The sequence below is a fragment of the Oreochromis niloticus genome, linkage group LG16 (genome assembly GCF_001858045.2).
Source record: "Oreochromis niloticus isolate F11D_XX linkage group LG16, O_niloticus_UMD_NMBU, whole genome shotgun sequence".
Lineage (NCBI taxonomy): Eukaryota > Metazoa > Chordata > Actinopteri > Cichliformes > Cichlidae > Oreochromis > Oreochromis niloticus.
Genome location: NC_031987.2, coordinates 32746705 through 32761812, shown reverse-complemented (window position 1 = coordinate 32761812; position 15108 = coordinate 32746705). Strand labels below are relative to the sequence as shown.

At 43.0% G+C, this 15108-nt stretch overlaps 1 protein-coding gene across 1 annotated transcript in view; it reads left to right on the top strand.

Annotated features, from left to right (window-relative positions):
* Positions 1 to 14806, top strand: part of kcnh3 (potassium voltage-gated channel, subfamily H (eag-related), member 3) — a 166934-nt gene extending 152128 nt beyond the window's left edge. The window contains exons 12-16 of the mRNA XM_005475158.3: positions 30 to 244; positions 6153 to 6409; positions 6832 to 6932; positions 7023 to 7075; positions 9921 to 14806. Of these exons, the coding sequence (XP_005475215.1) occupies positions 30 to 244; positions 6153 to 6409; positions 6832 to 6932; positions 7023 to 7075; positions 9921 to 10892 (1598 nt within the window). The 3' untranslated portion in view covers positions 10893 to 14806. The remainder of the gene's footprint in view (positions 1 to 29; positions 245 to 6152; positions 6410 to 6831; positions 6933 to 7022; positions 7076 to 9920) is intronic.
* The last annotated feature ends 302 nt before the right edge of the window (positions 14807 to 15108 follow it).

Here is a 15108-nt window from a genome sequence, read left to right as displayed (position 1 = left end):
CATCACTCACTTTGTCATCCCCTCCCCAGGTAAAGGAGATCTGATTGGCTCAGACTCCCTGACGAAGGAACAAGTGATCAAAACCAACGCTAATGTCAAAGCCCTGACTTACTGTGACCTGCAGTATATCAGCCTCAAGGGTCTCCGAGAGGTTCTCCGACTTTACCCTGAGTATGCCCAGAAGTTCATCAGCGAGATACAACATGACCTGACTTACAATCTACGAGAGGGCCACGGGGCTGATGTGAGTACCTGTAGTATGATGGATTTACTGTTTGTTAGTGAACTCATGTAAGTTTTTGTTAGTCTACTGCACATTTAAAAATAAGTACACTTGAGCTGAATTTGAATTTAAAATGGGGTAGAGTTCACCTCTGTGGTCATTAAACAGCTGCAAACACTGACATGAAATGATCTATAAAAGACCCACAATCTAATAGGACATACTGCTTTATTTGTGTAAAGATGTAAGATTATACATGATATCTATGAAAATTAAAATAATTCTACCTTTCACCTGATTTATGACCTTGTAACACCTTCACTGATAGTTTTACTATTAACTTACTAGTTTTAAGTCTTGTTCAATAAATCATATAGTTCATTTAGTAAATTATGAAACAGGATATTCTTTACACCTTGTGACCTTTCAATCTACAAGCTGTTACAAGTCATTCTCAGTCAGATTCATTATGGACTGTATATAAGATAAATGTTTCCATCCATCAGTGGTGGCTGTAGCTCAGCAGGTAGAGCAGGTCATCTACTAATCAGAAGGTTGGTGGTTTGATCCGTGGCTCCTCTAGTCTGCATGCCATAGTATCCTTGGCCAAGACACTGATGTGTTTATCCCATCATAAACAACTTCTTCCAGAGTGTGCCTCTTGTTCTGCCCCCCTTCCCTTCACCCCCAACTGGTCATGCAGATGGCTGCCTCATCCTTGGCTTGGTTCTGCTCGAGGCTTCCTGTTAAAGGGGAGTTTTTCCTTCCCGTTATCACCAAGTGCTTGCTCAAAAGATTTCTCTCTATTATCTTTACAACATAACCCCTCTTGAGGTGACTGTTGTTGTGACTTGGTGCTGTATAAAAAAATGAAATGAAATTTGAATTAATCAGAGTGTGAATGTGTGTGATTATTAGGTAGAAAGCACTTGCTTGTGTAAATGAGACATGCAGTCGAAAGTGCTTTAAGTGCCCAGGTAGAGTAGAAAAGTGTGTGTTTGTGTACTGGTTATGTAGTGCTATATCTATACAACCAGTCTAGTTTACCAAAATGTTCCTGTAAGATAGGCGGATGCACGTGCAGATGGCATACGGCTAGTCTGTGAATGGTGCACATTCATAGATTTAAATAGGAACAGTTTTAATTAAACAGCCCACCAGATTAGTCACAACACTAAATGTGCAGACTGACAGTCCAATGAGGAATATTTATGAGTAACCTGAGGAGATGCTCACCTTAACAAGGGTCACATGGATGATTAGAATAGAACAGAAATATCCTGTATTGTCCCTCATTGGGGCAATTCACGTATTCCAAGTGGCAGGTGTACATATAAGGTATACATGAGCATTCTACCACCACCACTTTAAAATACCCAGATGTGTGCACACACACTCTGACAACCCCAGCCATGAAAGGCATTTTCCCTGCTTCCATCAACACACACACTGTGTTTGGCTGGTGCTGCAGCAGCAGCAGATGGAGGGAAAAAAGTGTAGGGACAAAAATAGCTTAGTGTTGCTGTTTGAAGTTGTCCCGTTACTAAAAATAGAGCAGTGGAGGAGCACGGGCTCTCCCTGACTGGCTGTCCCCCCACAACTGCTGCTAAGATTGGATCCTGCTTAATATAAATAGCTCTGCCAGCTGAGGAAAAGAAAGGGAGGAGGAGGAGAAGAAAGAAAGATGAAGGGGGGTTTCGGTTAGCTTGTTTTCTCTCCTGCTCTTACTCTCTCCTACTCTACTGCAGTGCAGTTTGCTTCTCCAGGGATCAACACACTTACTGCGGAGCGTGAACATGTTGGTGTGTGGCTAGAGGATGCATTTTTCTAGATGCCCAACCTGCTGTGCATATCTTAGTTCTGGGTTACAGATGTCCATCCTGGTTATTAGTGTGAAAAAAAAACCATTCTGGTATGTGCAGCCCAGAAGAGGGAATTTGCAAAGGTATCCAAGACAAGACTGGTGGAAAATGGAAGATAAAGCCTGCAGACATTCAGCAGCCTCTTCCTCACTTAACTAGTATTTCATGATACAAACTTAAATGGTGAATGACGGTGTTCAAAAATCAAAGATGTGCTGGGGGGGTGAAGAAAAGGTTTATGAAGCAAGAAAGATGAGAAAGAGTCTCCATTGCATAAATGATGGTTCACTGCTGATTCACTGGTTGCAGACTAACTGTCATGACCCCCCAGAGCCTTAGGTGAAAAATTGCGATGTGCATGACCAACCTGATCACAGCACGCACAGAACTGTGCTGCTGAAAAGACTGGGATATTGGACCAAGTTTTTAACTCTATTCTCACAGGGTCCTACTTGCTTATCCTTGCCCTTGAGAGCACATACGAATTACTGTACATGCATCAGCTTCCATGCTTCCAAATCTCTGCCCGCAGCCCCAAACCAGCCGCACACATGATGCAAACTCCCACACACTCTCGCACAAAGTTGAACAAGAGGATGGCGGCACGCGGCAAGCGCACACTTATCACGCCCCCGCATCGCAGAGCAGCTCCTTGGTGTGCTCCAGAGCTGGGAGCTAAGAATAGAACAGGAAAGCTAAAAATAAATTACAGTGGCAGGGGTATGGAAAGGGGGAGCTGGCTGAGTGGAGGGCACTGGGGACAGAGGAGGGAAAAAAGGGAGGATGCTGAGCAGGCAGGGAAGGAGGGGAGAGTGCAGGGGGGGAAGGGAAAGCACAGGGGTGTTGGCTCAGACATTCAAAACTCACTGCACCAGGCTAGGTTGTATGCTAGAGCATGTCCGATGTCATTATTTTGAAGCCTGTACAGGTGAAACTGCTGGTTTAATAAACTAGCAGTGCTGCTACGCTCTTTCTGTGTAGTAATGCACATTTTGACCTTGAGTGAAGAGCCACTTGTTTGACACAAGAAACTGAAATTTGTAAATGTTTACAAAATTGTTAATTTTTTGGGTGGCTAGAGTAAACATGCTACTGAGAGCTAGCATCAGTCAGTCGCACTTATCTCACCAACTACCACACCACACTCTCAGTTGTTTGTATTGCCTTTAATTCAATACATTTTGAACAAGTTTTTTCAATTTTTCACCTTAAATTTGACTTTCTCCAGCCCTGCATCGACACTGACGAGAGCTTAAATTGTTCACTTCATAAGCAGGGACAAGGCTGATGGGAAACTGGGGAGGCTTGGGACTGTAACTGTCAGAGGAGTGTGTTTGTGTGTGTGTGTGTGTGTGTGTGTGTGTGTGTGTGTGTGTGTGTTGTGATGAGGGGTGGGAAAAGTGAGATGCAGCAATCTGTATTAAATGTAGCATGACAGACTTCTTTTTGGAATCTGGCAAAGACAAAGAGACAAACAGATTCTCAAAAATAAAAATGAGAAATCATTTGCATTCGGCCAGTCACCATAAGCCTCTGTGCTTCTCTTTCAGATTGTTCCCTCACATGTCTGCATCTGACACAATCACTCAAGGGTGACTGTGGCACACAGTGTGAAGTCCTCATTAAAAGCTGCTCGTGATGTCAGCAATCAAGAATTTAAACCCATCTTAATACTACCGAAGCAAGAACCTTAAAAGCAAATCTGAAATATGCATTCAGTTTGAGTCTGCACACCTTTATTTGGAATAAAAAGAAAGGCACCCATACATCAAATGGTGAATGGCCTGGTTCTTATAATAGTGCCTTTCTGCAATATGTGTCATTCACACGAATACTTTTTCTACTTAAGAGCTTTCTTTTTATTTAACATTCACACTTCAACGGATGCATTAGAGCGTAACTCTGTGTTCACCATCTTAACCAAGGTTACTGTAGCCTGCAGACTACGGCAGCCAGGAATCAAACCAACCACCTTCCAATTAGTAAATGACCTCCTGAGCTACAGCCACCTCTGAGTGAGACAGACTATCAACACAACCATTATATACATTAAAAATGATCAATTGATTAGCATGCATTGAATGAAATTATTATATGATGCCAAACAAAACATGACTTAGTACTTTGTTAGCAAGCACAGCAGTCAGACGTTTCTTGTAGTTGTACAAAAACTCCTGACCTTAATGTGCTTTGTGCTAAGCTGCTCCTTGTTGCATTAGTGATGTGTTATAGGTTGTTGTCGTGCTGGAAGACCCATCCACAGCACATCATTAGTGTTCTAGCTGAGGAAAGGAGGGTCTCGTACCTGGCCCCTTCCATTGGCCTCTCAGTGTGCTGAAGATCTCCTGTACCCTGTATCAGAAAAACAGCCCAAAGCGTAATGTTTCCACCTCTGTGCTTAACTATGGGGACGGGGTTCCTTGGGTCATATTCAGCGTTTCTCTGTCTCCAAACACAGCTGGTCCAGTTTCTACCAAAGAATTCAATTCTGTTTTTATTTGACCACAGAACTTTCTCCCAAACCTTCTCTGAATCATTTACATGTCCCTTGTTGAACAGAGGGCTTACATACATGTTACCAGTGGTGTTCTTGGTGACTGTTCCTGACTGCCTTTACATCATTAACAAGACCCTCCTGTGTAGCTTTGGGCTGATCCACCACCTTCCTCGTGTTCATCATCACCCCATGAGGCAAGATCTTACATAGAGCTCCAGACTGAGGGCGACTGATGGTCATTTTGTATTTCTTCCATGTCTGAATAATCATACCAAAGGTGTCACCTTCTCACCAAACTTCTTGCTGACGGTCTTGTAACCAATTCCAGCCTTGTGCATGTTATATTCTTTGGTCTTGCCCATGGTGGTTTAGAAGAAAAAGATTCTTTGAACAGATGTGCTTTATACACATAACGAGTCGAGATCATCTGTATTTGACTGACTGAGTTTAATCTGTATGCCAAATAGGCACACAGCCAATCTGTGTGAGCCAGCGATCAAATGGAACTCAGTAAATACCGTTTATATAATGTTGTTCACATTAAACAAGCGCAAAGTTTTATATATATTGAGGGCAGTGTGTGTACAGGTAAACATGATGTAAGGAGGTGCCATGGCTCTCAAAGAATCTTGAATTATCAAAGAAAGTTGTCCTGCTCAGCCAATCAACAGTCAAAATGGAAATTAGCCGGTGCCGCATTGATACAGCAGAGGTTCCCAACCGTTTTTTGCAAACTGTAATCTTATGAAATGTATCCAGGATAACTTTTAAAGTAAAAAAATGTCCCAGTGACCACTGAATTTAAACTTACAGTCATAAAAATAACAAACTAATCACCAGAATTTGATCAGAGACATCGGTCACGTTGGTGATTTGCTTCTAGAGTCTCTTCTTAAAAGCACACATCTTAAAAGCACACATAAAGCTCGGGCTTCAGGCTACTCTGGATTTGAATTATGTCAATGAGAGCAGGAATCCCTAATGTTGGGTACACATCTTGGGCACATAGCCCTGTTTGTGAGCCCAACAGCCCCACCCACCTGCTTTTCAAATCATTTTTCTTTCTTTTTTGTGAAGAAATCAAAGGAAGGTGGCTTAAAGACGGAGGAAAGGCTTGTTACAGACAGGAGGAACTGAGAGGCTGCACAAGAGGCCGTGTATAGGAAATCAGAGTTAGCTTGAACTGTGAATGCAAAGCTATTCCAGATTAAAGTTTAAGAGTGTGTGTACAGGTCGCAGTGTATACTAGAAGAACAAATAGCAGGTCTCTAATAAGACCTGCAGAGCACTTTCTGCATTCATTTACCTCTGAAAGAGAAGGAGCTCAAAAGTCTTCAAAAGAAAGAATATGCTGCTAATCAAACAATACCCTGAATGTTCAAAACATAGTTACAGATTTACAGAACTTGTGTTTGCCTGCCATCCACTGGTTCAAGCTTGTAACTGCCTTTACAGTCATTGTAAAGGCAGCTACTAATGCTATGGTGATAACAGAAGAAATCCAGCAGGTGTGCTGGCTCATCCCGCTCATCCTATTTCAGTATCCAAGCTCCTCCTCTCTTTCTTTCAGGTGGATTGGGAGAGCAACGGTGGCTTGGTGAAGAAGCTGCCGTCCATCCGTGAGGATGAGGAGGGTGATGAGGAGCAGAGCTCCGTGTCCCGAGCTCCTCGCTCCCCACTGCATCTCAGCAGAGGCCTCAGCTCGCCCCTGCGCTCCCCTCTCCTGCCGCCTCGGCCTTTCCGTGCTCCCTCCGACCACTCGCGCCCTGCCACCCTGCAGATACCAGTGGTGAGCTTCAGCAGTGTACCACCTGAACTCAGCCCCAGGTAAAACACACAGACACACATAGTGTGAAAGTGAAGATTGATTCAAAACATCATAGTCAGAGAGGAGCAACTGAGCAAAGTGCCGCAGTATAGGTGTCTGGCTGCCATGGCAACCACTAGATTACAGTGCTGGTGGATCACATGGGGCTCGGCTACTGTTGGAAGGCATGTAGGTTCTCACACACTGCAATGCACTAATGTGCATGCGTGCAGGGCAAACATGCCTATGTGTGTGCAGAGACGTCTCACAGCCTCTGTGCAGTGTTGTGTGATGCAAAGCTGCTGATTAGGGTGCTGCTGATTTTTCATGTTTGTGTTAAAAGATCCAAACGGTACTAACGGAGCTTTCCGCCCTTTTAGCTTCATCTGATTACATTCCTCTTACATGCTCCCTCTCTCTCTCATGTGTAATCTCTGCACAGATTCGTGGACGGCATTGAAACAGAGAACAATTCCACCACAACACAGAAGTTTGAGTTCAGCCCCAGCCTGTCACCTGCCCCTCCGCCCTCACCGTACGCAGGTAGCGCACCTACAGCCGCACACAGTGGACTACTTTTTCAGAACAGTACATTTTATCCGGAGGCCTAATCCTTCTGTGTGTTGCCTGTAGGGATCCGTGAGCACTCTGAGATCAAGCAGAGTGTGTCTAAACTGACCGAGGAGGTGAGTGCTGACTTGACACTGATGATAATTGCATGTGTACACTTCTGCCCCGGGGGTCTAATGTTTTCCTCGGCAGCAGAGGTTTGATTTTTCTGTTAGTCAGCTGGATGTTTCACAAACTACACGAGCAGGTCATGGCTGTAAAAACATACAGATAAAATCCTGATGTTGGGAATGCTGGCCCAAAGTGTCGCATGATATTTTAAAAATTATGTTTTTAAATCTGATTGAAACATCGCAGCTGCCAAATGACGATAGCAGCGTCTAAAATTTTGTTTTTGAGTGTGGTCTCCTAAAAACAACCTGCAGCCTGTTCTGGCGGACTCAGCCTAACACAGTCACTCTCAGACAGATGACCAAAGGTTTACTGCCTTCTGATATATAAATGCAAACAGATTGCCGATGCATTGCTCCTAGTGTGTGTCTTTGCAATAGGAGGTTCTCCTTTTGTCCTGCTGGTTGTATTTGTGTTATATTCCTGTATTCAACTCAATTCAGTTTTATTTACAGAGCACCAAATTACAACAACAGTCGCCTCAAGGTGCTTTATATTGTAAGGTAGAGCCTACATACAAAGAGAAACACAACAATCATATGACCCCCTATGAGCAAACACTTTGGCGACAGTGGGAAGGAAAAACTCCCTTTTAACAGAAGGAAACTTCCAGTAACAGGAAGAAACCTCAGTGATTTGCAAAGCTCTGCACTGGATTTGAAAACAGAAGACATTATCAAATGCTTAAACTGGGAAGTTTTATTTTGTAGGAACTATTTTCAGTTTATGTGTCGCCCTTTGGCCCCGCACGGCTCTAGGTACACATTGCACAATGAATTACCGATTTTTACCTTGAGAACTGCAATGTTTTTTGTGGCATAGTTTCACAGAGGTGCTGGAAACATTCCTCATAGGTGTTGGTCCATATTGACATGATGGCATCATGGAGTTATTGCAGATTTATCAGCTGCACATCTGTGTCGTGAATCTCATGTTCCATCACATCTCAAAGGTGTTCCACTGGATTGATATCAGGTGACTTTAGAAGATAAATTTGAGTACAGTCATTCTCACTTTTGTGACATGATGCGTTATGCTATTGGATCAATGTGGGGGATCAATGTGGATCAATGTGATAATAAAGGCATGGACACGGTCAGTGCGTCTTGAGTCCTGTCTATCTCCCCTCACCCCCAATCGGTAGTACGGTAGTGGCAGCCCCTCCCTGAGCCTGGTTGTGCTCAGGGGAGGTTTCTAGAAGAGAGTTTTTCCTTCCCACTGTCACCAAGAACTTGCTAATGAGGGGGGTTGTCTGTTTTCTCTGTAGTATTGTGCGGTCTGTAACTTACTATTTAAAGTACTTTGTTGTTTTAATTTTGCTTTTTCTAAATAAAATTGAATGGAATTGAACCAAGATGACCATGACAACAGTCATAAGTAGTATACGAGCTTGAAGCAGCTTGGCCAGTCTACTCTGAATTCTGGCATCACCCAGAGAAACCTAGAGATGGTTGCGCAGGAAAATCCCAGTAGACCAGCCTGTCTGGCACTTAGGAACATGCCACATTCAAGGTCATTTAAATCACCTTTCTTCCCTGTTCTCATGCTCAGTTTGATACTTATTGAAGTCTTTTACACCTCTGGAACTGCAGCCACTAGAACACAGAGCATATACCCAGAATACATGTTCCATAGATCAAAATAATTCACTTTGATCTGCCAACAAGCCAAAGACATTTCTTTGTCTCCTTCATTAGAATATGGGCTAGTAACTTTTAATGTTTCAATGTATCCAGTTTACAGTAAACTTAGAAATAAGCAGCAGTGAGAGCGTGCTCAGTGATAAAATAATTACTCTGTTGCTCTGTGTGATAAATCACCAGATTAACAATTTTCTGCAGAATTCATCTATTACCTTATTTGTAACAGTGTTGCATTTTGCAGTTATATGTTCTTTATAGATTTTTAAACACTAATTTATCATCAGCATCATCATCATCATGTGATAAGATCTCCGACTGCACGAGGCAGCACTCATAGGGATCATTTTGTGTGGAAGAAGAGTCGCGTGGCTCGCAACACACCCACATGTAAAGAGAGAAACCATCTTTGTTTTGTTGAGCCAGCTAACACAAAGAAGGTCTGGCTGTGTTGAATTTCATAGATAGTATACCCCTCTGGGTCCTAACAATGCTGAGTTTTTTGTTCCATAACTTCAACTACTTACTATGATAACAGACTCTCGCTCACTGGCAGGTTTTAATCAACAAACTCAGAGTCTCTCTCTAAAGTTTCCCCTCTTGCTCCACCTGAACCATTCATCATTTTATTATTCAGTCGTTAAATATAAGGACAGGAGGGAGACCGTGATTACATCACAGATTTATTATCAGCTCAGAATAAAATCTCCATCTTTGTAACTCTCTGACTGTGTTGACAGCAATGCAGCTGTCAGCCTGTCAGCCAGCTCTGGAACGTTTACTGTATGTTACTATAGCAGCTACCATTTAAATCAAACAAGCATCACACACATAACACACTGATCATGTGATCCACCTGCACTGAATCATTTGGCGTGTTGTAATCAGTACCAGATGGAAAAATGTCCGTCACAGCTGGATCTCAGGGCTGATGTGAATATTTAGGTGAACATGAGGCCAAACAAACTCTAAAACTGAACTAAATGTATGATAAAGAGACTTTTTAAACGTGAGCCGCATGGTGAATGTTATGAAGTATCTAATTATGTTTTATGCAAACAGGGATTAAAAGGTTTTTGTCATACAGAATTTGCATGAACTGTTCTTCTGGTTTTCCAGCGTTAATACGATCTCTCTCTTCACCTCACAGATGAACGGTCTGTCTAAACAAGTTTCCAAGCTCAGTCAGGAGCTGCAGGAAATGACACACCTGCTCAAGCCCCTCCTCCAAATGACACCACAGCCAGTCCTGATGACCATGATGCCAAATTTAACATCACCTCCCAGTAGTGCCAGCCAGCTGTCATCAAGCCCCTGCCCCGGGGCACCACCCCCTTCCACAGCTTTTCCCCACCAGAGACCTGACACTCATTCTCTGTTAGACAGCAGAGACACAGAGAGTGCAGATTTGCCAGGATGCCTTCTCCCAACTCCTCACTCACCAAAAAGGCCTAATTCAACTCCTTCAGCATCAGCAGACCCGCCCAAGCCCCCAGGGGCCAATAGCCAGGGGTCTGCTGACTCCAACCATCACTCGCCAGAGGATGGACTTCCAGAGGGGCGCGTGGACTCCCGAAGACTCCGTGCCTCCTCCAGTAACGGGATATTTTTCCCCTCGCTGCAGGACCAACCTCCTCTGGCCTCTCACACCCCTTCACCTTCACTCTCCTTCTCCATGTCTCTCTCTTCCTCATCATCTCTTTCCCCATGCCAAGGACCTCACCTCTCCCGACCTGGCAGTTGTGCCAGCAGAGGCCCGCTCATCCCGCCCGCCTCTCAGGACACTCACCCTCCCCTTTCCTCTCACTTTTCAGCTCCACCATCGCTCACATCCTCCCCTGGAAGTCATCGGCTGAGGCTTTCCCCTTCCGTGCCAGTCGTGTCCGCTAACACCTCTGCCCATCCCTCCACTCTTTCTCTGCCCTTGTCTTTGGACGTTGCAAACGCAAGGAGAAGAGATAACCAGACTTCATCTTGGTGCAGCTCACAGCGACACTACAGAGGGGCAAGATCCATTTCTCACCCCCAGGAGCTGGAGATGCAGGAGCGGGGACGACAGGAAGAGGAGAAGTCCTCCTCAGAGCACATCAGTTTCATTGATGAGGAGGAGCCAGCATTATGAACAGGCTGAGCAAAAGATGGCATTCAAGTAGCAGGAAAGATGTAGGACAAGAATTAAAAGAGGTCAAAGCAAGTGTGAGGTAAAGAAAACAAACGCAGGGAACAGAAAGCTGGTCCATTTCACACAGAAAGACATTTGTCAGGCAGGAGATGCTAGAAGAACAGACAGGTAAACACAAAAGACAGTGTGAAGGAATGCTTTCCTCTACAGATCAACCACAGAATTACAATAGCACAAACCGTCTTATAGCATCAATGATCCAGTAGCATGAGTCAAACACTGCAGAGCCAGAGCACATCTTTCTGTCTCTCGACCCTGATGAAGCTCTATCGCTTTTTAATCCTAGTAGGTCTCCTCTTCAAAGGGCAGGCACAAACACATGCATCTCGGCAGGAAACGCGTCTTTACCCACACTAGATAATCCAAGCCAACTGCACTGGGACTAAGAATGTAAGCCCTTCAATGGTCTCAGTCACCTCACCTGGAAGGTTCCTTTGCTTCATCAATGGGATTATGTTTTTTAAGGAATGCAGTTATCTGCCCCTGGACTGGTTAAAAAATACAGCTTTTTATCGAATAACCTCAGACTAAATGGTTCTACAAAGTGTTTTTCTACAATGTTTCTTATTGCCCCCTTTCACAAACACACACACACTAACGACAGCAGAACTGTCATTTGTGTGGCGCCCGCACTGCATTTGGGAACAACTTGGGGATTCGGTGTCTTCACCAAGAAAACCTGGCCATGTGATAGAGCTGTTTGCAGCCTGCTCTATCACCTAATCCGCAGGTGACCCCAGAATCATTCACATGCCCATTACACGCATTCACAAAGAAGATGTAGAGCTTGGTTTTAACTCAGGAATGCAAACTTGTCACATCCTGTAAAAAAACAAAACAAAAAAACGGACATTCTGAATCCACAGACAGTATAAAAGATCGATGCAGCCACTGTGACCTTATCCCCAGGTTTGTGAAGTCCTGCTTTGAAGCCTTGAGATGAGTCGTCATCTAGGCTTTGGGAACTGGACATAACAAGCAAGTGGCAGTTCTGACTGTGAAACCGCATGCTCACTGACTTGTCAGCTACCCCAGGGAATCCTATTGACTCTTAGAATGACTACAATTTCTAAAAAGTTCTTTATAGAGTTATTACTTTTATATAATTTATATAAAAGTATTAATGTAGAGTCTTTACCTTACAATATAGAGGGCATTGAGGTTCACAGAGTTCAAGCATGATTATCATTTTCTGACACAAGCACTGAAAGTCTTTGCAGCCACAGCTATCGCCCCATGGTGGCCATTAGAAAGAATGCAGGTTTAGGTTTTCTTCTGCGTTAGCTTCATTTCTCATACTGTCCACATCTGAATCCAGAATAGATCTACTGCGTGACTCGTGTAGATCCCAAGAAGGTGGGTGGCGTCTTCAAGGTTTTCTGACAGAAATTTTGTACCTTCCTCCAAACCCTTCGATCAGGAACAGAATCAAAGGAGGATTCAGCAAATCACATCCTTTTTCGTTCTTAGAAAGATCCAGAGGATCATTTTTCTTCAAATAATAATAATAAATTACTATGTAGTCAAAGTACTACTGTATACTGTGCCCATAAAAACTAAATACAAACCAGAATGTAAGTGTTAAAATTAACAACCTAACCACTGCTTGTTAACGCAAATATCTAGTCAACCAGTCACATGGCAGCAACTCGATGCACTTAGACATGCAGAGCTGCTGAATTTCAGACTATTTCAGAAACTGTTGATTCACTGGGACGTCCCCACGTTTACAGAGAATGGCAAGAAAGAGACGACTGCAGAAAAAGTGTTCTTGATGCAAGAGGTGACAGAAGAATGATAGGATCAATCTGCACAATACATGAAACAATGAAGCAGGTGCAGAAGATTACTCCTGTCAGCCAAGAACAGGAAACTGATTCTATAATTCCCAAAAGCTCACCAAAATTGGATAACAGAAGATTATAAAAAAATGTTGCCTGGTCTCTGGTCTAACAGTAAAACTTGACAGTGGCTGAATACTTATTTCATTCTGTTGGCTGCTGAAGGTCTTCCAGAACAGGCATAAAACTTTAAGTATAGTTATTACAATATAGTTATTTAACTGAAATGGGCCGATATTGCTGATGTAGCTAAATGCAACATTTACAGTTGCCTCTATATGGACAAAATGAAGATCAGTTCTATTAAAATCACCCACAACACGAGGAACGCATGCACCGGAAAAATAATCTACTAGTTTGGGTAAACATAATGTGGTTTAGGAGGGGTAACCATTCAAAAGACAGCTAGTTTAAGGGGGGGAGGGACAAAGGGATTGTGTCAGACAATTATCAACTGAACTCCACCAGTATAAGATAAACCAGTCTCATTCTACATTATAAATCATCCTGGGCTACTCTAATAGAGCCCAAGAACTTTATTACAGCTACTATCTGGTTGCATTTCAGAATGAAATAATAAGCGGAGAGCTTCGCACTGCTGGTTAAGCAGATTGAGGCCGGTGTAGGAACTTTGAGAACTTTGAAAAGACAGATTCATGCACAAAGGTGTAGGGAAGAGCTAACATCAAACATTACCCCTGTGTCACTGTTCATGTTGACTGATGACAGCATCATGATGACTGTTGACAACCAGCCTATCAGCTCGTATCTCAAGCAGGCTACTTTGATTCTAGGGTGTGGACATCCTTACATCAACTATAATCAACCTAATCTTAAAGTTAGCAGTCATAATATTCCTCTTTTGGGGAAGGGGCTGTCTTTCTGGGGAATTCTTGTCACATTGTTTCGCTCTCGATGAGCTTGCATCCACATTTTCTTTCCAGACCAAAAGAATTTGAGCACAGTTATGATCGGTCACTTTGGAAAAGTGTAGGCGAGTGTTTGGATTGTATGCCAAAGAGAGAAGACAGATTTGTGGAGAAAGTGTAGGGAAAAGCTCATATCAAACACTACCCCTGTGTCACTGTTCATCATCACGATGACTGTTGACAACCAGCCTATCAGATTGTATATCAGACTCCCACATCACCCCCTGAGCTTTAGCCATTAGCCATTCGTGCCTTCTCCATACAGACATTGATTTCCCTAAAATTCTTCACCTGTCGATTACAGGCAAACATCTGGATCGAAATTTACACAGAAAGCCATCATCTATGGGGAACACTTGCACCTTTATCTAAAACGTATTGTATTTATTTATTTAATACGGCTGTGTATGTATTTATTTTTGCTGAAAAAGAGCGGCGAGGAAATATTCTGCATGTTTGGAGGATGTAACAAAAACAGACTGTGGAGGAAGGTTTGCTTTCTAAACGTCTAACTGGATGCATTCCAGAGCGAGTGAGCGAAACCTTCCCCGGGTTCATATGTAGCACACACTCTCTTCATCTCTTATCCCTCCAATGACTTCATGTTGGTACGTGAAAGCAGCCAAACCCTAAAACTACAACATCCAGGCTGCATCAAGCTGGAGGTCTCAGGACTTTTTTTTTTGGCTTTGTGAGGTGCTTTAGGACCATGTTACTTGTATATATATGAACAGTCAGATTTCTGGCTTCTATTTTCTTTAATGGGAGCAAGGGAGGTGGTGACTAACTGGACTCTTTACACTTTCACAAAGATTTACTAAGCAAGAACTGGTGGCTGGGGAGGGTACCTAAAGGGTTTTAATTCAATGCATGTCAAAACTTCTTTTTATTTTCTTTTTTGCATGAGAAATGTGCCTGCTTTGAACTATCCAGAGCAGAGGGCTCACGGGAGTAGAAACCAGCCTGCCCAATTGAAGGCTGTTTGCTTTCAAATGTATTTTATTAAAGACTGCTGTTACATTTAAAAAAAAATATTAAACAAGGATTACATACTGTATAACAATAAAGAAGTGTTGTTTTGTAAGCTCTTGGTCTCTTGTGTTTCTCTTGGGAACTAATATTCTCATAACTGAGGTAAGCGGCTATTCTCTAAGAAGTAAACTGTAAATAATATTTTTTAAGCCACTTTCCAAGTTTCAGCTTGAGTATATTTTGATTCAGTTGCCTCAATAACCAGTCCCTATTTTTTTTGATAAATCAAGTATTTATGTTTTATTAAACAAAATATTTATTCAAGTAAAGCCATCAAATACGGTTCTGTTATGATGTCAGCATTAAAATTACAAACATGTGCCCAATGACTTGGGCTGAAAGTGTCAGCAGCTG